Source organism: Ictalurus furcatus, chromosome 15 (assembly GCF_023375685.1).
Source record: "Ictalurus furcatus strain D&B chromosome 15, Billie_1.0, whole genome shotgun sequence".
Taxonomy (NCBI): Eukaryota; Metazoa; Chordata; class Actinopteri; order Siluriformes; family Ictaluridae; genus Ictalurus; species Ictalurus furcatus.
Window position 1 is genome coordinate 22,350,575 of NC_071269.1, and position 24,406 is coordinate 22,374,980.

Genomic DNA, 24,406 nt, shown 5'->3' on the forward strand with positions numbered 1-24,406 from the left:
GATTATGGTGGTGGTGGTGGTGGTTTTTTGCTGTAGGCTATGCCACAGTCGTGGGGTTCGTCAGCTTCGCGGTGTGTTACCGCCACGGGCCGCTGGTGGAGGAGCGCAGTATTAACATCCTGTCCTGGACACTGCAGATATTCGGCATGCTGCTGATATACGCTGGCACTCAGGTCCAGCAGGTGGCGCTAGCAATCATGGTGGCTGCTTTCTGCTCGAAGAATCTGGAGTACCCAATAACCATGGCATTTAGTCTGTACAAGTGAGTATAGTGATCCGAGTTGTACTGAGGTATTTATGCAGATAATAAAGGAGTCGTTTTCTTTCTTTCGAAATGCCCTAACATACAAACACCTAGTTTTATAAATGTATGTTCACTGATCTTTGCTGGTTTAAACGGTTTCATATCTGTTTCTGTCCCGAAGGAAGCTGAAGCCGAAGCTGCGCTGGAAACCGGAGCCTCGACGCCTGTTGACGGAGGAGGAGTACCAAAAACAGGCTGAGGTGGAGACTCAGAAAGCTCTGGAAGAGCTGAGGAAGCAGTGCAGTAGTCCCGACTTCAGCACCTGGAAAACTGTGTCCAGACTGCAGTCTCCCAAGAGGTTATACTTCTACAAACAAATGCACAACATCATCACTCCCACATTATACAGTACAGGGTGTCACTAAAGTCTCCATACAGTAGGGGACTATGTTTACCAGTTCCACGTCGGTTGTGGCTGCATCAGTGGATGTTCGTGGACGTCCATTTCTCGGTCGGTCCGCAACACTTCCAGTCTTTTTGAATTTGTTAATAAGTTTGGAAACAGTGTCGTGTGTGATGACAGCTTCCCGATCCAGCCATGAGAATGATTTCAATACATTCTTCTTTTCTCAAAGGCGTTCTTAAAGGTTATCTGAAAAAAAAAAAATATATATATATATATATAAATATATTTATATATATATATATATATATATATATATATATATATATATATATATATAAATATCTATCTATCTATCTATCTATATATATATATATATATATATATATATATATATATATATATATATATATATAGATAGATAGATAGATATTTATATATAGAGAGAACTTTTTTATCTCTCTCTCTCTCTCTCTCTCTCTCTCTCTCTATATATATATATATATATATATATATATATATATAAATAATATTTAGAGAGAGATTATATATATAGAGAGAGAGAGAGAGAGCGATTTTGTGTGTGTATATATATATATATATATATATATATATATATATCTACATCTAATGTTTTGGACCATCTGAGAGAAACCATCTTCTCTCGTGAAGTTAATACGTTGAAAAGCAGCTTGTCGCAAACTTTGGTCCTGGAGACTCCTCCCATAATGTTTAAATAGACGTTCGGTCAAAAAAACTTCACAGTATCGATAATGATACTTTTTTTCCTTGTCAAATAACAGTATGTTTTTGTAAATAAATTATGCCTTTAGAACTTTAGAACAAGTGGATTAATACAAATAAACCAGCCCTACTGTCTGAGCTGCTGTTAGAAAATAATCTGACCGATCAGATTCGAGAGATGTTGATAAAACTGAGTCATTTCTTAGGCATTAATTAATTTTTTTTAATGAGAGAAACTGATTATTTTTAATATAAAGTCACACGTTTGGCTGCTTTAAATGTACACATCAGATTCTTGACTATACATCAAGATGCTTTGGAAGGTAGAGACATCCCTGATCATCACTAGTTTTAGTCATCTAGACTTAACTAGCTAATCTACAATTTCCTGATTGAAGTTTCTCGAGCCTCACAACACACCCCGTGCTTCCTTTCCTCTTTCAATGACCTCGTTTCTGCTCTCGTCTCAGGTTTGCAGAGTTCATCGAGGGCTCTCCACATCTAATGCCCAACGAAGTCTCAGTCCATGCTCAGAAGTACGGTTTGGGCGGATTGCTGTTCGAGGAGGAGGAGTTCTCCACAGACGAGGAAGACGAGGGAGAAGCATGGCGGACCGAGGAGGACGAGAAACCTAACGCGTCTTCGCCCTGGAGAAACATTGAGAGAAAGAATTGAGATGGGGAACTAAAACTGCAGCAGGTGCCCGAAGAGCTCCTGAGTCTGTAGCGACGTGAATGTGAAGATGCAAAGCCATACATGAAGTAGGATCCAAGAATGCAGCAGTGATTGTACACCAGCTTGGAGACATTTCAGCGCCAAACTTCTTACTGTAAGAGTTTGGTTTTGACGTTAGAGGGATGACCAGTGGATTTGTTTTTCCTAAATAAGGGGTTACAGATAACATGAACACATTCTGTGTTGTAATAAACCTGAACCATCATTACGACTGAAGAGGATCGGAGATCATTTGGCAGGTTGGTGACGTTCTCGTGTGTGTATCACACACATTTCCGGTGGGTTTTTTTTTTTTTTTTTAAGTTTCATTTTGTTGGTTTTATACCACAATCCTGTTGCAGGTATATTTTTGTTGGGGTTTTTCTTTTGTCGGGGTAAATGGTTTGAGAACTTCTTATTTACTCCCTGGAGTGCAATTTTTTTTTTTTTTAAAGAATTAAAATAAAAATAATTTTTTAAAAAAAGAATTGGGTGCATTTTTTCCAAAGTTGGTTTTGTGAACTGGATATTTGGTTCTGTTTGCTCTAATAAATAATAAATAAATAAATAAATTTAAACTCCAAAAAAACAACAAAAAAAACAGGTTGATCTTTTTCCATGCACCATGGCAGGATGAGCACCAGGTGGCAGCAACACCATTTAAACATATTGTCGTGCATATGTCCATCTGTTTCCTTCCACTGTCCAAAAACATGCAGGTTGCTGGATTACCTCTAGGTGTGTGTGTGTATATATGCACGTGGTGCCCTGATGCCCCATCCAGGGTATATTCCTGCCTAATGTCCAGTGTTCCCAGGATAGACTCCATTTCCACCATGACCCTGACCATCACAAAGCGCTTACTAAAGATAAATGAATGGAAAAAAGTTGGGTCGGTTTACACAAAGTTTGATTGCTGGCTTTACAAATCATGAATTGAAATCCCACATTTATTCTTTTTTTTTTTTTTTTTTTTTTTTTTTTTTTTTTTTTTTTAAGAATTCGATCTCATTTAAATCTCAGAAATCATTTAAAAAGCATTTCTTTTTAGTGCCTGGCATCAACCAATTCAGTAATTTGTTAAGAGTTTTTGGGTTTTCTTTCATCAATATTTATAATATGATTTATAAAAGGATATATATATATTTTTTTAAATACTTGCTTATAAAGGTCCTGATAAGCAGCTAACGTGAACAAATGGCTGCAAACAAGACAATTTGAAGTGGTTATGCTTTGTTTCATAGTGGTGCTACGTTACTACATACCGCTTGACCCTGGACTTCTGAATTTGATGCAGCAAGAATAAAGTATATACTACTGCATCAGCTTTTTATTCTTATTTTTTTTAAGCTCCTTAATCAGACTAGAGAGTAAATAAAATAGTAGTCTGTGAAAACTTTGTCTCTATCCATGTAGTTAGTCTCTGTTATGATGAGCTTACAAAATACTAAATAATTTGCATAAATAGATTTGACTGGATGTGGCAAACAGAGGATCTACTACAGAAGCCTTACTGGTTCGTGTTTAGAAAATGCTGAATTAATGAAAAAATTCAAAAATCCCCCCCAAAGTGCTCATTTTGTTCTGCTGAAATACTACTGACTGCCAATTCCTGACTTCACACTCTCTAATAGCCACACATAGCATTTTGAGAAACTTGCTATTAGTGGTCAGTCTTCCAAAATATGGGCATTTTAGCTTGTTTCCCATTTACGCATTAGATCTCACACCACAACACCCTTTAGTTCTCTCTTTGCTTTGCTTTTGTGCTTCGACACACATCAGCGCCGTCACACATTTAACTCCCCTATGTGGCAATAAAACCAGACTCCTTTTCCCCTAAGCATGCATCAGGTAGCAGATTCACCCTCAGTTCCCCTTTAAACACTCCGGCTCGACCGATCGCCTCTAACCCTTCACTTCTATTCAAATGGCGTGGTGACGGTGACCTTCAGAAGTCTTCAGCGGATGTTCAGGAACCATGAGAAAGCAGAAACCTCTCACACTGTCTCCTTTGTGTTGTTCCGTGTGACTGAGTGAATGTCACTCAGCTTTTGCTTTCCTTCCAGCTGAGATTCAAGCACGCAATCATTTCCTCATGAACTTTGTTGGCCCCTGCGTGATGCAAATTTCCTAAGTTCCTGTCACTTGCTAGATCATGATGCCTGGTCAGGATTCTTCAGTAGTGCAATAGGGCCATTTTGCATGTAGTTCCCTGGTAAAGAGATGTGTGTTTGTCATAGTATGCAAATCTGACAGGGAGGCAGGTACTCGTTTTTCCTCTCGGCAGGTTTTCTTTCCTGAGAGACATGAGACCAGGAATGGGGATTCCCATCAGCATGGAGCTGGAAATGGGCTAACCTCGGGCGGAGGCGGCATGTAAAACACTCGGATTTTCCCAGGGACAGACAGGTAGACCTACACAGGTAATCCAGCAGCACATGTGTACTCCCCCACTGATGGACCACAGATCTGAGTAATGTAGAGAAGGTGGGCGTGTATTGGGTTTCCTCCTGGTGTTTGATAACGCCTACTTCCTGTTTGTACAAGAGGTTCCCTTTGAGGTCAATGATCAGGGAGGATTCCCTTGTTAACATGCAGCTTGTTAATATGACTGTACCAAATATACAAGGTACTCATTATGAGTACCATTTTCCACATTATGACACATGTAAGCGGTTAGTAGTTCTCTCATAAAACAATCAGAACTTTAGGTTTATTGCATTTTAAATTGTCCCTTCCTGCAGTTGATCGATATTTATCATTTTAAGTTAGAAAAAAAAATAAATCACTCTTTTACATTATTAACAATAGAAAACAGACAAGTTCTGTTATTATATGAGGAATTTTATAATCGACAGTACATGTACAGTACATCATTCATTGCCCACACTTGAGCCTGTTATATAAACTAACCAAGAAATGAAATATTAATAATCATCATCTCTAAATGTGAAAACACAGACGGGTGAACAAGGATCATTTATCACGATCATCACTCGTGGCTACAAAAAAAAAAAAAAAACGCATTCTATAGTATCCAAAAATAAATACAGTACGCCACCCAGTTTTTTTTTTCTCTTCTTCTTTCGTTCATTAAGACCTGCAGCTGTAAAATATGATACAACGCAGAGAAGTGTTTTTAAAATTGTTTAGGAATTCCGGTTACTGTTTATTCGACGGCATGCGATCATTCCCGCGATAACATGCTTCAGAATTACGACCGAGACTCAAAACCGGACCTTTTGACGAGTAATGTGCTACTAACCGAGTCGTTCACCTTTTAAAGACCTCAGCAGCCTGCATAAATATCACACGTAGCTAACGAAAATACATGTTTTGCAATGCAGTGCAATGACAGACTCTAGACTATAGGAAATGAAATACATGTGACAATTTATACATATAAAAGAAGTCGGTAAATGAAAAACACGAGACGAGGCAGGTTTCCAGAGGTGAGAGTTTGCTTAAATGGATACCACTGATGGTGGTGGTGGTGGTGGGGAGGGGGAGGGGGAGGGGGAGGGAGGGGGGGGGTAAAAAGGCTGATTAACGCATTAATTCATCACTTCTGATAATCGAATATTTATTGCAACACAATCATTTTGGTTTGCTATCGAACAGGCTTTTCGGGAGGGAGAGAAATCAGGTTCGGGAATGTGGAACCGGACAGCAGTGATCGAGACGGCATACTTCGTATTTTAATAAAAAGCACACGCCGCCTGCAGCGGGCCTTTCATCGCTCAAAGCTCAGACTGGGACTGCGCAGTATCCTGATCACTATAACCAGCGGGTGAAAGGTGTCCGGTGAAAGCAGGTCTAAAACTAGACTGTTTAATGATCGGCGATCCTGCTCACTTCTGAAGGAATTCTCCCCACTCTCTCCGGCTTCCCAAAGAATTCTGACTGATCCCGGCCGCGCCGAAATAATCCTGCCCACTCTCGATCATTTACACCAATCCTGCCCGTTCCCAAAAGAATCCGGACCGATTCCGGCCACTCCTGCAAAAATTTCTGACCAATCGTGCGTGTCCACGTCCACAGAAAGTTCACTCGATCGCGCCCGTTCCTGAAGTGTGTCCTCGCCGATCTTGCTCGCTCCAGCAGAAAATTCAACCCATCTAACCAATCCTATTTACTCCCAGAAGAATTCAAACCAATCCCACCTGTGCCTACAGACAGTCTGACTAAACTCGCCCGCTCCCACAGAAATTTTGACCAATTCCACGCTGTCTAAAAGAATCGACCAATCCCGCTTGTTTGCACATACCTGTGATATTTTCTAACAAACTCAATTGGTCCTGTTTGGCAAAATATAAACATATTTGTAACTTAAACCACGACTAGGATAAAGCATTAACTGAAACTGGCAGGTCTGGATCCCAGGCCCGATACATACCTCTACACTCAACTCCTATGAGAGCAAATGTCAGTCCAGACACACAGACGTGTGTTTATTTATATCTACAGTGTGCTTTGGTCATATTGGTACCTGGTTAGCTGACTGATAACCTAGATTTCTTATAGTTACATATATTACTCTATTATTGTGCATCGCTGTTACTGAAGTCAGATTTCTACGATTGTCTTTAATCATTGGGGGGGGGGGGTTGGGGTGCACTAACTTTTACCCCCAATCCATGTTTGTAGTTTTTTTTTTTTTTTATCATTCCTACAACTTTTTCCCTTATTCATAGACGCTTGACGGAAACTCGGTCAGCTCCTTTCCTGAATTCTGCCTCACTTAAGTCTTTTTGCATAAAGGTTACTACAAAATGAATAAATAAATATAATCCTCACCTGCCCTCGAAGTGAATTCATACATAGTCTGGAATGCATTTCCAGTGAAATTAAAAAAAAAAAAAAAAAAAGACGGGAGAAAATAATATCCAATTCAAACACCAGTGCACTGCCGCAAGTCCTTTTCGATACAGTGCAAGACGTCGAGGTCACTTCCATAACTTGTATTAAGAGGAGGCGTTAAACCAAGAGACGGACGTTTTCTTCGCTCCTGTTCCCTTTGCCTCTCGATGACCGCTCTGAACTCTGCTTCAGTATTTATTGATACCAAACAGACGCACTTTATGGAACTGAGGCAACTTGGGCAGAAGGACACTAAGAAGGGAGCTTGTGTTGATCAGGAAGTGGGTGGCATCGTATTTGGTGTAAAAGCTGGCCAGGATGTACCTAAAAGAGGACAAAAATAAATAAATAAATCGTAGTAGCGTTTGCAACGTGCAATTATATTAGTAATAAACATCAATAGACTAAACTGTAAATGGAAAAAGGATGACCTGTCGGTATGAGGAGAAGGCTTTACGGTGTGGAGTAATAGAATGATAAATTCATGGTATATCCATACTAACTTTTCAAAGAGAATAACATTTTAAAAGCCATTTCTACAAAAGTTCTGTAGAATTCTCGAATCTGATTGGTCAGATGGTGTTGATTACGTTACTACAACGGCGAGACATCACCGGTTTACACCGATGCCCTCATTCTGATACATTACTGTTTCTACAGTGGCAGTGAATTCATGGGGACTTGTATGTTTTTTGGAGGGAAAGACGTAGTGTCGGTCCTTTAGTTCGGGAACACGACAAGCTGCATTTTTCCGTCATATTGAGAGAGAGAGAGAGAGAGAGAGAGAGGATTGTGAGGTTGACAACAGCTTATCGGTGCTATACTATATGAGATAGCATGAACTTCCACAACTTCAAACGCAACTATAAACAGGACAAAATTTACACTTTGTTCCTTAGTAAAAACTTTTTTTTTAAAAAAAAAAACCTGCAATCTTTGAGAAAGTGATGTGGTGTAAGAGGAATAAAAGACTTCAAGATGTGCAGCTTTGAGGTGGAAATTGCCAGCAGCTTTGCGTTGTTGATTACTGTCCTGAAACAGCACACCTAGTCATGTTTACGTCATGTTTACGCCATGTTTACGCCTCTGTCTGATGGTGACCGAGGACGTGTTGGCATAAAAGCTAACGTTGACTCTGGGGTTTTCTGCTTAAGCTAATGGTGTGGCATTACATGCGTTTGACGTCATGTGCCATCGTCTGGGAAACGACTTATATTTCCGATTAGTTTAAAAAACTATTATTTATCGACTAGTTGTCGCGGCTCTAATGATTGGTCGTTTTAATATTTTAAGCATTACTGCATCATAGACCATGAGACCATTTTGTTGGTCATGAAGGAACACCTGTGAGACCCAACGCACTCTCGATGGTGTACATTTCATTTGTTTGTCTTTCATTTTATCCTGATAGTATGCACAAAGCTCAGGTCACTAGGATACGAAAGGTTAACTCACAGCACTATGGGTGAAATGGTGAGGAATTTTCTTGATGATGTGAACTGGATGCCGTAATCCATTTGTTCCCAGTGAGTAAGCAGGCGGGCTTTTCCCTGGTCTGGTGTCTCGAACGGAGTCCCCTTTACCGTGTGAAGGAACACGTACATGGCCTGGAAAACAAAACACCGAGTCAGCACTTGACTCAGGACTGATAAGGAACTTCGTTCGAGTGTTCAGAGCCGAGACGTCCGCTGATGGTTCCGTTTTTTTTTTATTATTATTTATTTTTTTTTTTAGTAATTTTTACTTCCTTCTAAAAAAGCAATGTCACTTATGATTACTGACTATTACTCACGCAGGGCTGGATCCTAGTCGTTCTCCTTTCTCCTATTAACAACAGTAAAAAAAAAAAAAAAGTGCACCTCCATATACAAAAAAACCTTCAATTCTGAATGTTTTGATTGATTCTGAAAAATACAGAACCTATGGGAGAAAAATCAAACAACTAGTCCAAAAATATTTTTATATCTAATGAAGAATTGGTCTGTGATTATAGATGTGCTCATGATATGAGTCAGCTCCAGAATTATTGGCACATTTGAGTAAAAATGGTTATGGGGGAGGGGGAGGGGGGGGGGTGCGGATGTCTGATTAATAAGCTTCGCCTCGACCTTAATACTGTACGTGAGGAAAAAAATCGAACATTTAATTGAGGAAAATTTAAATGATAAATAAATCAATCAATTTAAATAAAGGTTACATTGCCATGATGGATATTTTTCATAACCTTTTCCCATCTTCTGTATTATTATTAATATCAATAACACGTCCCGTTTATATTACGTCATTCTAGCACTAAAGGTTGCTCACCTTGGGTGCCAATAATTCTGGTGTTGACTGTACCTACGTTTGTGACGTGAAAACGACAACGTTCTTGTGACTTTACACTATCGTAATGTATATCGTGTGTAAAGTAAGCATCATGTCAAAGCCTAGTTCTAATTTTGCGTTTTTTCATGTTGCTAGAGTTCCTTTAATAAATAAATAAATAAATAAATAAATAAATAAATAAATACACAATCTAGGCCTACTCAAGATTTACTTTCCAACAAATATCTATGTTCAAATGTTATTTACAGATTAAAAAAAGAAAGAAAGAAAGAAAGAAAGAATAACCTCGAAACCTTAGTGTCCCGATTCTGTTACAATTTTTTTATTAAAACATTTTCAGAATTTCCCGAGTAAGTGCCTTTTCTAGACCTGTTCGAGACCTGAGGAATGCTGCACAAATTACTCTCCCTGTCCTGGAACAAAGACAATAAAGCGAAAACTCAAATGAATACGCTGAGAATTCTTCACAAGGTTCACGTTACAAGCATCTCGACACGATTCCGTATTCACGCCCGTAACTACAAGATCTGTCTTTAACGTGACTGCGCCTGTCCCCTGAAACACCTCGCACGCAATTCACTCACTCGATTTCTAACGCTACTACTCGACGACGGTGTTCTGCGCACTGGACGCTGGTATAAAGCAGCATGAAAAATTCTGTCCTCGTCTTGGACCAATCAATGTGTCCCCAGCATGCATCACTCCTTTAACAAATGCATGGACGATATCTTGCATGGACTGACCAGATTGTGAATGACATTGGTTAAGGTCCACACGATTGGCACGCTGAGGAACGGGATGCTCAGTAAGACGATGTGTAAGACGACGGTCAGCAGCAGGTAGGTGAGCCAAATCCCTCTGCTGTTCATCACCCGCGTGTTGGGGTTCACCTCGCTGTGAGCCACGCCCACGTTCATTCTGCAAGCGCTGCAAGACAAGGACAAGAAAGGGAGGAAACGGTGCTTTTAGACAGTTTAACACAGCGGTTCTTGTTTTCGGTTTTTAGAGACCCGAAGGACTGCATAGTTTTAGTTTTCCTGTTTGAACAGCATTCATGTAATCAATTATAAACGGAAAAATACACATTAAACATCCATCCATTTTCTATACCGCTTATCCTACAGGGTCACAGGGAGTCTGGAGCCTATCCCAGGGAGCATCGGGCACAAGGCGGGGTACACCCTGGACCATCGCAGGGTACAATCACATACACACTCACACACCCATTCATACACTACGGCCACTTTGGACCTGCCAATCAGCCTACCATGCATGTCTTTGGGCTGGGGGAGGAAACCCCCGCAGCACTGGGAGAACATGTTTATATTGAAATATTTGGTATGCTTTGTGATCGATTTGGTATTTTTGTTATTCCTGGGAGACGCTACCGCTCGTCTGCCGAGCTGACGTCACAGCGAGACACTGCTTGTGTAGTTACAACGACATTTAAAAGCAGATGAAAATTAAAACATAAGGGATTTCGCTATTACAAAAAAAAGCACACGCTTCATTTCTATCTCACCTTTTTATTTATTTATTCCTCGCCCAATACTTTTGATAAAATTAAAAATAAAAACACCCAAAACTGTATACGGTACCATAACGAAGACGGACTCTATGTCGATACGTGAAATTCTGGAGGGAACGTCGGACGGCGTGGCGCGGGGACGTAAAGACGTGTGACGATAATCGATCTATGTTCTATAACATGTAAAACGGGAACATGAAAGGAGTATTCTAAAAGTGACTGTAAACACCTTAATCAGAATATCGTCTTATTCAGAATAAGGTAGATAATTAGATTACTGCTGTCCTTGTAACATAAGCTGCGTTTACATGGACAACGATAATCCACTCTTAACCCGATTAAGACCATACTCTGATTAAGAAACTACCATGTAAACAGCAATTTTTACTTACCTTAATCTAATTAAGGTCATACTCGAATTAAGCTCTAATCGAATTAAGACAGGTGGAGTACTCCTATTTTAGTCGCATTATGGACGTGTATTACAGACATGTAAACACCTTAATCACATTATGAACGTCGTGTGGGAGTTTTCACCGCATTTTGCGACAGGACACGATCACACACGGCAGTTTTACGCTTTACGGCGAACAAGAGAGTTCGGCTGCGTCCCAAACCGCAAACTTTCCTATTATAGGCCTGTAGTGGGGAAAAATACATGTATCTCGGCTATAGACGGTAAGTACGCGGTTTGGGACGCAGCCCACGGCTTCAAGCAGTCGTCTATTAGCACGTACAGCATGACAAATAATTAACTGCACTTAAAGCGTTCGTAAAAAAAATTAATAAAAACACCCAAAACTGTATACGGTACCATAACGAAGACCAACTGTATGTCGATACGTGAAATTCTGGAGGGACGTCAGACGGCGTGGCACGGTGACGTAATGACGCGGGCTGTTAATCTAATAACAGATTAACAGCTATAACATGTATAACAGGAACATGACAGGAGTATTCTAAAAGCGACTCATGTAAACACCTTAATCACATTATTATCTTACTCAGAGTAAGGTCAATATTTAGATTACTGCTGTCCATGTAAACGTAGTCATAGTCTCGGTCATGACGTATCAGCAGGCCAACAGGAGAATTTCATTACAAAATACACACTCGTTTGCACACATTAATGATACATATTGATACAGCTTCCACCTTGATATGGTTCAAGGTGGGGAGTTTTTTTCAGTATGTCAGTAAGGTGTGTTAGATTAGATCAGGTTTCCAAAGAAATGAAACACCAAGTTTAATTTCAAAGTAAGATGGGATGGAATCTTCTCCCAGATAGATACTGAGTACACTGGGAATAATGTGATTTTAATAGGTAAAGATTACTTACATAAGTGGAATTTTTAAAACAGATTTTGCCTCACTAATGAGCACCTTTAGATGGGTGAATAACAAGAAAAGGCAAGAAATTGTGACTTTTTTTTTTTCTTTCTACAAATCCTGATTGACAGAAATATTATCTTTATTATTATTATTATTATTATTTCATTTTTTTCTGCTACCTGGATCTTTTCCCCACCTTTTAATAAACCGGTTTGTGCCCATTATGTCATGTTTAATGATCTTTTAAAGACATGACAAGTTCCACATAATGTGCGTTGTATGCGTATAGACATAATTCATTAATTAGGCTAGTCAGCTAGCAACCCTTGCTAGCAAACTCGTAAAGCGAGTGAATTTACACCCAAACACTGGATTTCGCGTTCGATATAATCCTGTAAATATGCATTAAAGCTAGACATAACATTTACACTACAAAGCAGAAGATTAAATCGAGTAAAGTACTTAGTAAGAAATATTATCATAAAACAGACACGCACCTTGACTGTAACCAGGAAATGACCAAATTCCCCTCTTAGCTCCGCCCTCTCCCGTTTCTGATTGGTCGCCGTTCCCTAACTGATTCAACCCTTCTGTGTTTCTGATTGGCCCATTATCTATCCTCATAACGCTATCGACTGGAATTTTTTATTATTATTATTTTATTTAGTATAACGTTTTAAGCGCTGTATGATTTTTAATATCATAAGACAGACCCCTATCGTGACCGTAACCAGGAAATTATTTAATTCCCCGCTTGGTTCCGCCCTTTCCTACTTCTGATTGGTCGTTGAGTCCTGTCTATTTTCCTTCCTGCTTTTTGATTGGTCCAGTACCCAAGTTCGTAAGCGATCAATAGGAAACAATTTTGAATATTTTTTTTAAACGTTTTTCTTTGTCCTATTTAGTACAGTGTTTTGAACTATATATATTTCATTTTTCATATGTTTATAGCATATTATTATTTCTATTATATATTTTTCATGTATTTTTAATTTTTATATGTCCGTCGTTGCTGGGTCTGTTGACCCAGTTGGCATTTCCACTTCCGCATTATGTAATAGGAGTAAGAGGGAAAAGGAATAACAAGATCAATATCAACAATGGTCCTTTAGATCTTCTTCTGAGTTTCTTTAAGCTTTTTATATATATATATATATATATATATATATATATATATATATATATATATATATAAAGCAAAATTACTGGGCCAAAATCATTGGGCCAAAAGCACCTTATGTGAAGAATTCAGAGTAATCTATTTATTTAATAGTTTGTTTATAATGTATCAGGAAGCCATTTAGAGAAAATGGGAATGTTTTTGGAAAGCACACCTTCCTCCTCTTCTTACAAACCGACATTGACTGCAGATTGGGAAATTCAGTCATATTGACCATGTCATTTCCTTATTGGTGCACTGCCACACTGAGAACTGAGTTCCTCTGTGGGTAATGATTTCATAGGAAATACAGTTTAAAGAGAAGGGGGTGGGGGTGATACACGGAAGTGAGGGCTTTGTACAGCTTGTTTAAAATTTTATTAAATGTTTTTTTTTTTAAAACAAAAAAAAAGTTACACTGTAACATACTGTAATGTACTCAGCACATAGCAAAAATGATTAAATAAATAGCAATAAATATTGTTAAAATAAATAACTTAATAAATACACAATATATTATGCAAAACATGAAGATCCTTTTCAGTATTCTCTATCACGATAGTTCCACAGTGTCATTATTATTTAACTCATGAGAACCTTTCTACAAAATGCAGCAGTTTGAACAAATTTTGACCAACGTGATCATGATAAATAATCAATAAACACTAATCATTCTGTTGAAGTGAAGACAAATGGCTGAAGACACGAGCTGTCATGATGGAGAAGGAGTACAGACGCTCGACGCTGTCACGGCACAGGTAGCCCTCAGTCATCCAGTTAGCCATCATCATAGGTGTCGGAGTCTCAGATGGCTCCTGCGGTCAGATTTTAAAGTTAGCAGCAATAATGCATCAGTTACATTGTCAAAGAAATATAACAGAGGAAACCAACAGTTGCGGACACTTAAACTGCGTTAACCTGGCGCTCTGAATTTTTGATATTTTGATGATCAGGTTGAGAATCTTTATATTCACAAGAACATTTACCAAACGCAACACTCAACCCATGCACACATATCATTTATATGACAAACAAATCTAATGAATGCTAAGATTAAAAACTAAAAGAAGTTGTTTCCTTGTATTATCAAATTCCTTGTATTATCAAAACCAAATTTAGATGCTTGTTTAAAGAAATGTTACCTTTAGTGCTTCCAGGATTTGTTCTGTCACCACAGCTATAGCTGTAGCATTTGCTCTCCACTTGTCACACTTGGTGTTTTGGCCCTGAAATATTCCACTCTCCCCAAAGATCCTGCTATAATTCTTCAAAGCAAGAACAACCCTGGACAGGCAAGTCTGAAAAAAAACCAAACAAAAAAAAAAAACCCCAGAATGAATCAATGAAAAAATATATCATTTGGATCAAATATGGACCATGTATTGGACATAATATTTAATATTTATAGTGGTTTATTTTATAATCAGGATGTATTACGCTTTAATATTGCATGCAATACTGACAGATGTCTTAGTCCACATTAAGTTGAAGAATGCCATTAGTTCACATCCCAGTACTGCTAAAAAACTTTAAGTCATGTATAAGTACAACTATAAAATGAAAACTTTTTATACCTCTGGGTTGGTCTTAAGACTGTCAGGATCGCACTTGTCCTCGGACCTGATCATCAGTGGAGGGTCGCTGACTGCAGCCACCTCGCTCGGGGTCTCCACCTGAAGAAAACAGAATAAATATTGATTGTGCCATCCTTTTAAAACAAAATAATACCAGAATTATTATTTATGATAATATATTAATAATAATAATAATAGATGTTATTTAACATAGTATTACAAACACATCATTTTAATGATTAGGTTTTTAAAAAGTGTGTTAAATGGTACCATTCCTTGTGACTGATTTGGTACCCTAAAGCATACATCTTGTGTACCTTTAGAAAGGTGTATACAGTGATAGTGCACCTTTAAAGCCTTACCCTTAAAGATAATTATGGCACAATTATATACCTTAAGTCTGTTTATATATATATATATATATATATATATATATATATATATATATATATATATATATATATATAAAGGCACACTGTATCCATGATTAAAGATTAAATATACATATTAAAGGATGCAAAAAATGATAGTACAACACCAGTGATAAGGAATGGATCAGTTTTGTAACCTATCTTGTATGTCTTCATCTATCATATACAGTTTTAAAATAATTTAAGCTACATACGTAACCATTAAGGACCTTTGATATTCAAAGATTTAAAGCTTCCCTATGTAATTAAAAGTTCATTAAACCTACAACATATGCGCCTTTCTAGTTAAAACACTAAATGGTACGACAGGAAAAAGTACAGTACTTTTATTTCTGCGAAATAAAATCATTTAAATCATCCCAATCATGCAAGAAAAAAAAAACCACACACACACACACAATGAAATGAGAAAATTCCTCGAACAGGTTCCTAAGGAATGTGTCTAAATTCATGTTAGCACTCACCTCTTCGTACAACTGTCTGGCTTTTTCGTTGAGCCTCAGTACCAGTGTCTTGCCCTCCGTGTAGTTGGTCTCGGCGACGCGCAGTGGAGCGCCAAGCGCGCACACGAGCATCACCGCAATGAGCGCAAGCTGCTGAAATAGGCTCATGGTCAGAAGAACGTGACTTACTACACGAGTAGCCTATAATATGAGTTTAGACGCTTCTTTATCCCTAAGCTTTGAAGCACTGAGATACCTCTGTATTTGTAGTCCCACATACTCACCTTATTTATAAGGACGATGATGAGTCACGTGAGGAGTTTCCCGCCTCCGCAGCCACAGGTACAGTGGGTTTCCACCGTTAATCCAGTTACATCATGACATTGCTTTCTACTCCGTTTAGGAAAAGTTTTTTTTAGATGCATGCTTCTTCTTCTTCTTTTTCTCCTTCTTTTTCTTCTTCTTCTTCTTCTTCTTCTTCTTCTTATTATTATTATTATTATTATTATTATTATTATTATCCATCCATCCATCCATCCATCTTCTACAGCTTACTCCTTTTCAGGGTCACGGGGAACCTGGAGCCTATCCCAGGGAGCATTATTATTATTATTATTATTATTATTATTATTTGTTGCCCTGCTTGACTAATAGATCGCTGATTATAGCTTACACTTCCAGAAAACAAGGGTACTAAACTGTACCATTCCAAGTCGCTGGGGTGGTACCTTTTGTACCTGTATCTTCTTACTTGTAAAATAGTATAGTGATAGTGTACCTTTAAAAGTCCATTTATGTACCTTAAATGTTTTTTTCTCTCTCTCTTTAATGTTACATTATATCCACATTTCCAGGTGAAAGACACAATATTACAACCCAGGAAAAAACATCCAGTTTAGTACTTTTTATTATTATTATTTTTATTTATTTATTTATTTTTTAGATCTGAGAGTATGGATTAGTTCATTTAATTCACTGTAAGACGTTTCAGTTTGGTTATACTGCGAAACGAAAGTTCACCTGCTGCTTTAAAACACGTGAGTAGATTCAACTCGAAGATAACCTTTGTTTCAACTCAAAAAAGTTTTCCAAGTCAAGACAATGGATTACTTTAAATTAAATTTTTGAAAACTTATCCATTCGAGTTCAATATCTAAAACTTGCCGTGACAGTTGGAGTTAAAGAGAAGAAATAAGTCGTCATGTTGTACAGTGTACCGTAAATGTTTGTTTTTTTTTCTCTTTAATTTTACATTATATCCACCAAATTTCAAAAGAACCAGGAAAAACATCCAGTTTAGTACTTTTTTTTTTTTTAAGATCTGCGAGTATAGTTTAGTTCACTGGATTCACTGTAAGACATTTCAGTTTGGTTAAACTTCAAAACAAAATCCCCTTGCTGCATTAAAAACATGAGTAGATTCAACTCGAAGATAACCTTTGTTTCAACTCAAAAAGTTACGCTTTAAGTCAAGGCAATAGATTTTTTTCAAGTTTAATTTTTTAAGTTTCTTTTTTTTGAAAACGTGAGCTCGGTATGCAAAACTTGTCATGGCGATTGGAGATAGATAAACGAAATAAGTTTGCGTAACTCAATAGGCCAACATGTTTTACAGTGACTTGGAAAAGTGTAAAGAGTAGTGATAAAACTTTACAAGGTCCATTCATGTACCTTACTTTAAAAAAAATAAATAAATTACATTCTATCCACATTTCCAGGTGGACCGTACATAGATAATTTTACAACCAAAGAAATCAGGGAAAACATCCAATTTCGTACCTTTTATTTAATCTGAAAGAGTAGTTCATGATTACAGTATGTTTACTGTGATGCTCATACAATCTGAAGTGGTTCTTTTCATTTAAAGGGAATTCAAAAAGATTAAACAAGTAATGTGATGGATGCAAGAGCAAACAGGAGTGTTAGGTTTCGAAACGTTTTCTCTGGGCATAGACAAAGTGATTGGTTAAAAAAAAAAAAAAAAAAAAAAAGATTCAAAAACAACCCATAGGTCTATTTACAACTGATGGATGTAGTTGCTTTAAACAGAAAGTGTTGGATTTGCATTTGATTGATCATTTTTATTTTTAGCCTTCCAAGAATGGAAGTGAGTAGGGTAGTTACTACATGTATATTAAACACAGGTTAGCACAATTAGGATCTACTAAAAAATGACTTTATTTTGAGTCTTTCTGTGCTTCTATTTGTTTTATTGTATTATATTTTGCTCTAATATCTAATGAATCTAATATCTATTTAATCTACGATCTAATTAAGCTGATATTTAATTCAACCAATCTAATCATCCAATTAATTTAGCATCGAACTAATCTATTATCTGATTAAACTAATAAATCTAATTCATTTATTCTCTAATTAATCTGTTGTGTCTTACTATTGTATATGCAGTTTTTGTGTGAAATTTCGTCCCATTATTATATCAGGCTATATATTGGCTAATAGATTAGTCTTAGCTGAATAAAATGACTTAATTTCTCTACATCATCAATGGTTGAATGAAATATCCAGACTTCTTTTTTTATGTACATGGCTGTGAAAAGAATGAATGAATTTTAATGACTAATGCTGTACTATACACCTGTGACCTGGGGACACACACACACACACACACACACTACCAACAGGTTTGTTTGGGAAGTTCTGAAATGCGACTATGAATGATCCTGTACACCATATAAATTCCAGAAAATCCCTTTTCAAATTAAACGTAGAATCAGAGCTTCCTGTTCAAATTAAATTCTTGAAGCATTGTGCGCGCTATCTGTGCCACAGCTCCATTGTTGGATTTCGAAACAGGAAATGAGAAGTGAATGACGGTATGTTTATGAGTAGCTTTGTACATATATCAATATGATGTCATCTATTATCTGGACTTTTGATAGATCTCTACCAATACGTTTTCAATGATGAAATTATTTCCAGTCGTGACACACTGTAGAAATGTGTCTTAGTTAATAAATCATTGTGATGCATGTGTATTCACCAGTTGCTCATTTTAAATCTCTCTTATTTGATCATTACATTCTTCGGAATAAATTACTGATCGCTCCAGAGTCTTTTTTATAGATTTAAATATCATTTGGTTTACAAGATCTGTTCATTCCAGCAAACAAAGCAAAACAAAACAAAACAAAGCAAAACAGGAAGTTTCACAATACCAGATTGCTTTAACATCTCTTTTAAAAAATGATTTTCTTTACTTTTTACAATCTCAATTTTTTTTTATTTTTTTTTTATTTTTCAGTGGTTTTTTATACAACCATAGGTTCTGCAAAGAACCTTCTTCTTGTCAAGAAACATTTTTCACTGTATAGGGTTCTTGAGTCAAGCTTTGTGGTTCTTTGGAGATTAAAGAAGTTTTTTAAGTTTCATTATATGTTCTTCAGAGCAGTGTATTGGTTCTTCAGGGTATCATCCTTTGACAGGTTAAAGTGAACCCTATAAGGCTCTTTGTGGGACTGGAAAAGGTTCTCCTGGCATCACTCTTAAGAACCTGCACTCTCAGAAGTGATGTGTTTATGTTGGCTGTGAAATATGGACTGAGGTTATTCTATAATTCTCTGCGTCTGCATCTTATCTGAGGCTCTGAGTTAGGGTTAGCTACCTGGATGCTGTCACGAATCACAGTAGGGATGAGTGATGCTAACCTAGACGCTCACCTGAGTTGATAACATTACTTTAGCATACAGCTCGCTGTAATGTTAGACATTACCATGACCTTTTTGAGAGTTAAGTATGACACAGCATTGCAGCTATTCACCATGATGTAATACAGAGAGTGGGTTAATGTTAACTACATTTAGTACGTGTTTTGGACAAGGCAATCTGTAGTAATTAGCATTAGGAGGATGGGTTACCGCCGTGTTTCTTCATGTATTCGGCGAATGTTAATTCTGGGTAACACGTGCAGACAGTCAGTGGCTAACGGAACTTAGCCAGCTCAGTAATGTCGAGGTAAAAAGTTCTTCACAAGGTTAATGTGACAGAAAGAGAGGTTGGGGGTTACAGTAGGTTGTAATGCTTTCCATTATCACTTAGTTAAATGAATTAGGTTGTGCAAATAAGTTGCCGGTGAGTTGCTAAAGGCAGGGAAACAAATATTCACAAGTTAGCTAGATTTTCCTGGTGAGTCTACAGTGCCATTTTGTTCAGTAGGAGAGTGGAGATCACGTTTCCAAAATTACACAATTTGGTATTCCGTAACGCAATTCCTCAGTTAAAGCCCAAATACATTTGTCCATATTTTTGTAGCTAACAACTAACCAACACTCTTTTTGCTCTTTTACAGCTTTTCAAATAGAAGGGAGCGGGACTCCTGTCTTCCCAGATGGCCGGGAGATTTGTAAGAAGATGCATCAACTCCAATTCTTCCATCTGTCAAATGTTTTAATCATTTTAATAAACGTCAGCCGAATTTCATGCGACCGTTTGTTTATTTTCGGAGCATTTTAGTAGAATTTTAGCACACAAGCAAATTGCATTTTAGGATAATAGTAGGGGGAAAAAAGTATAAACAACACGTGTGATATTTTGTGTTGTTTTTGAGCACATATTTGTGTGGAAACGTACTAACACACAGCATGTGTTAAATGTACTAACACACCGATTGTGTTGAAAGCTACACAAAATGTGTTGTCCTTAACTAGACACACGTGCATGTTAAAAATGAACACAATGTTTTAAGAGTGTGACTTTGGTCCCTTAAAGCACAAACTAAGGGTTTTTAGAGGACTTATGATAACACGGTTCTTTGCGGCACTGTTTAAAGCACCAGTAAATAAATGGTTCTGAAAAGAACTTGAGAGGTAAAGGTTCTTTGTGCAACTTAAAAGTGTTTTCCTATGGCATCAGGCTGAAAACCCCTTTTTTTGGTTCTAATTGGAACCTTTATTTTTAAGAGTGTATTCAAGGAAAAACACGTTATAAACTGTAATTAATAAGAAAGTGTATATTTAAATACACTTTCTAGTTTTAGTTCTATACTTTGTCATAGAAGGTAAATAGAAGGTTTGTTACGCAAGTTTGTTAAATGAAAACAATTAAGTTTTATAAGTGGCAGCTTAAAAAGCTGGTGCTTACAATAAAACCCCATATATACACGAGAAAAAGCCTTTCAGAACTACTGATGCGCGGACCTCTGTGTGGTCTTTTTTAATATCTAATTTCAGTATATTTAAATGAACATTTTTAGGTAATTGTGTGTTTGTTTTTTTTTTTTTTTTAAAAGTAAAATTAGTAGGCTAAGCTATACAGGATACATTTGAGATCAAAACAAACAAACAAATAAATGATAGACACAGTATAATTGAGTTGGAGGGAATTATTTATCATGCTTTTATCATTCATACACAGATGATCGATCTTTTGATGTCTGAACCTGTATACATTTTTTTTAGTTATGAAAGTCCCATTTTATTTACTCACAAATGTGTCCAATAACTGTATTTGACTGCTGTGCAGGTTTTTTTGTTTTCTGAATTACTGAAAAAAACGAAAATTTCCATTGTTGTGTGTGTCCCCGTTGCTATCCCTACAGTTCTAAGCGTAATGCTTTGATTTCCTCATCTAAAACTTGGTCAAATATTGTGCTCTTTAGTTGTGGTTTTGTATGCAGTGTAATGAGCATTGGAAAAGGAAGCGAGACTGCACCGTACCCACAATGTGTGTAAGTCAAATATGAGAAAATATTATTTCATCACTCAGCACGTCCGTGTGTACTACCCATAATGGCTGAAGTGCAGAGCCTGTGCCTTTCCAGTGAATGGGGAAAAGTACTGAAATTATAGATCCAGTCCTTATGTGGTGGTGTAGTTAAAATTGTGTATTTTCATATATTTATTTATTTATTTATGTATATGTGTATTATTTTTTTTTTAAGCAAAAGAAATCTTAAAGTACTGGTTTTTTATGCATTAAAAAAGAAAAAACAATTTGTTTGCTGTATTGAAAAGAAAAGCCATCAGATCATAATGTTTTCTGCATAAATTTTGGTGCTGAAGTATATATTACAGTATATACTGTATCTATTAGAAACAACTCGTTTACAGAGACTTGGACATGGTGGGCGTTCGACAACATCTAAGCCTTATAATAAATGGGTTGTTATTTAACATTTATGGAAGGAGTCTTCAGTGTCAACACTTTGTAAGTTTATTGCCATGGGAAAGTCTTCAGGACAGAGAACTTCGGAGTTTTCCTGTTTCTCTGTAGCATGATCAGCTGCCTTTTGTTTTTGTTTTTGGTTCTGGTTTTTTTGTTTGTTTGTTTCATCAACTTCGAGAAAGAAAAAAAGAGAATCTGGTGACGGAACAACTGTTTATAGCTGCTGTGACGTAAGTGATAACAGGAACTTTTGCACGATTGTAACTGACTGATTAACGTGCACAACATGTAATTGCTGGCAAATTGCTGTGGTATAAGAGTGATAAAACACTTCAGGACAACCTGTTATTGGGATATGATCGACGTCAAGCTGGTAAAGCTGTTGATTATTTTTCCTATCATGTCCAAGTGTTTTATTCATTATACATATATCCGACACTTTTCCATATTAAGGCTCGTTTAACAATCTTTCCATACTTCAAGTAAATAAACAGCCCTTAAGATGCCACTGGATTTCCCCTGACAAATAATATTTAAGGTAATAATAAAAACAGGGCTTTTTTTATTCAATGTGCGCGTCTTGCATCACCACGTGAATGCCCTTTAATGTGACTTAGAGAGAGATAAGGGTAATACTGACTATCAAAAAAGTACAGTGACAAAAATACCCTTATTCCCACATGCCACTGTCACTATATGCATACCCCTTTTGTTATCTAAAAGATTAATTTTCCATGGAGGGTGTGGGAAATAACAATGCATTTCTAGTCTAATGAATTAATTAATTACACAATATTAGGGTTGGGCATAGACTATAATAGTATATTACTATGTATGATTGATGTATAATAATATATGATTAATTTTTAATGAGTGAGATTAAAATGGGCTTAGTGGTTAGCACGTTCGCCTCACACCTCCAGGGTCGGGGGTTCGATTCCCACCGTGGCCCTGTGTGTGCGGAGTTTGCATGTTCTCCCCGTGCTGGGGGGGTTTCCTCCAGGTACTCCGGTTTCCTCCCCCAGTCCAAAGACATGCATGGTAGGTTAATTGGCATGTCCAAAGTGTCCATAGTGTATGAATGGGTGTGTGAATGTGTGTGTGATTGTGTGCCCTGTGATGGATTGGCACCCTGTCCAGGGTGTACCCCGCCTTGTGCCCGATGCTCCCTGGGATAGGCTCCGGGTTTCCCCGTGACCCTGAAAAGGATAAAGCGGTATAGAAGATGGATGGATGGATGGATGGAGATTAAAATGGGGTTAAAGAAGAAGAAAAAGAAGAAAAAGATGTTAAATAGTGATTTTACATGCTTGGGTCTTTAGGGGAGGTGTACATGTACCCAAAGTCAAAACGGAAAGAAAAGAGAATACAACCCCAATTCCAAAAAAGTTGGGACGCAATGTGCTATTTAAAATGTAAATAAAAACAGAATGCAATTATTTGCAAATCTCATAAACCCATATGTTATCCACAATAGAACATAGAAAACATATCAAATGTTTAAACTGAGGAAATGTACCATTTTAAGGGGGGGAAAAAGGTCATTTTGAATTTGATGGCCGCAGCACGTCTCAAAAAAGTTGAGCAACAAAAGGCTGGAAAAGTAAGTGTTACTAAAAAAAGAAACAGCTGGAGGAACATTTTGGAACTAATTAGGTTAATTGACAACAGGTCAGTAACATGACTGGGTATAAAAAGAGTGTCTTAGAGAGGCAGAGTCTCTCAGAAGTAAAGATGGGATGGAATCTGGATGGAAGCATATGTTCTATTCTGAAAAACATATGGGTTTATGAGATTTGCAAATCGTTGCATTGCAATCTTTTTAATATAAATTGTACACAGTGTCCCAACTTTTTTGGAATTGGGGTTGTAGAAAATGAAGGTGTGGAATAGCTACAAATTTCATCTACGCTGTATATTAATAACTAAAATATATGATTAATTGGGATGCAATTCAAATCGCAGGTTTATATTAATGCGCTCATTCTAATACCTTATGCTCTCTATAGTGACCTCTCACGGATCTGTGTTTAAGTGTTGATATGGTGATGTTTTCTCTAAGAAGATATTCAGCGTTTATGGAAGGAGTCTTCAGTGTCAGCGCTTTGTAACAGTCAGAGGTAAAGCTGTAACTTTAGGTTTTCTTACATAGGAAATCTTCAGGACAGAGGGCTTTGTGGTTTCGTGGTAACATGACAAAGCTGCATTTGTGCCTTTTTAACTGCAAGAGAGTCCGAGGCTTTTGAGAAATGTTTACATCTGTTATGATGTAAACAAAAACAGAAAGTTGTTTCGTGGACATTCCACAACATTCGGTGTAACTATAACCGGAGAAGAAAAATGTATGGCATGTGATTCTTTAAGAACTAATAATGTGTTATAGTTAGCAAACTGCTGTGGTGTAAGCAGAATAAGATATTTTGGGATGTGCTGTTATTGGGAAAAATAGTCAGCTTTGGGGTGGCGTAATGCGTCCCATGTCATGTTTTATTCTATATGTTACGATTGTAGGCCTACATA

At 37.2% G+C, this 24,406-nt stretch overlaps 3 protein-coding genes across 3 annotated transcripts in view; 1 reads left to right on the top strand and 2 right to left on the bottom strand.

Moving 5' to 3' along the window:
• nemp1 (nuclear envelope integral membrane protein 1) overlaps positions 1-4,423 on the top strand; it is a 9,985-nt gene extending 5,562 nt beyond the window's left edge. The window contains exons 7-9 of the mRNA XM_053643685.1: positions 37-262; positions 426-602; positions 1,862-4,423. Of these exons, the coding sequence (XP_053499660.1) occupies positions 37-262; positions 426-602; positions 1,862-2,066 (608 nt within the window). The 3' untranslated portion in view covers positions 2,067-4,423. The remainder of the gene's footprint in view (positions 1-36; positions 263-425; positions 603-1,861) is intronic.
• A 99-nt stretch (positions 4,424-4,522) lies between these two features.
• On the bottom strand, positions 4,523-12,852 carry ormdl2 (ORMDL sphingolipid biosynthesis regulator 2). The gene is made up of 4 exons (XM_053643687.1): positions 12,654-12,852; positions 10,040-10,223; positions 8,424-8,575; positions 4,523-7,292 (listed from the first exon to the last, which is right to left on the bottom strand). Exons 2-4 carry the CDS (start codon positions 10,211-10,213, stop codon positions 7,157-7,159), a joined length of 462 nt encoding a protein of 153 aa, XP_053499662.1. The 5' UTR covers positions 10,214-10,223; positions 12,654-12,852; the 3' UTR covers positions 4,523-7,156.
• Positions 12,853-13,849: 997 nt separating this feature from the next.
• Positions 13,850-15,895, bottom strand: LOC128619485 (interleukin-23 subunit alpha-like). Its single transcript, XM_053643689.1, has 5 exons — positions 15,785-15,895; positions 15,207-15,252; positions 14,890-15,023; positions 14,458-14,613; positions 13,850-14,130 (listed from the first exon to the last, which is right to left on the bottom strand). Exons 1-5 carry the CDS (start codon positions 15,893-15,895, stop codon positions 13,981-13,983), a joined length of 597 nt encoding a protein of 198 aa, XP_053499664.1. The 3' UTR covers positions 13,850-13,980.
• Positions 15,896-24,406: the final 8,511 nt, after the last annotated feature.

Coding starts and splice junctions, on each gene's coding strand:
- LOC128619485 (XM_053643689.1), bottom strand. CDS start 15,895: ATGCTCGTGTGCGCGCTTGGCGCTCCACTGCGCGTCGCCGAGACCAAC. Junction 15,253..15,784: donor CCAGACAGTTGTACGAAGAG/GTGAGTGCTAAC, acceptor ATTATCTTTAAG/GGTAAGGCTTTAAAGGTGCA. Junction 14,131..14,457: donor AAATCCTGGAAGCACTAAAG/GTAACATTTCTT, acceptor ATCTGACCGCAG/GAGCCATCTGAGACTCCGAC.
- ormdl2 (XM_053643687.1), bottom strand. CDS start 10,213: ATGAACGTGGGCGTGGCTCACAGCGAGGTGAACCCCAACACGCGGGTG. Junction 8,576..10,039: donor CCAATGTCATTCACAATCTG/GTCAGTCCATGC, acceptor TTTGTTTTCCAG/GCCATGTACGTGTTCCTTCA. Junction 7,293..8,423: donor ACCATTTCACCCATAGTGCT/GTGAGTTAACCT, acceptor GTCCTCTTTTAG/GTACATCCTGGCCAGCTTTT.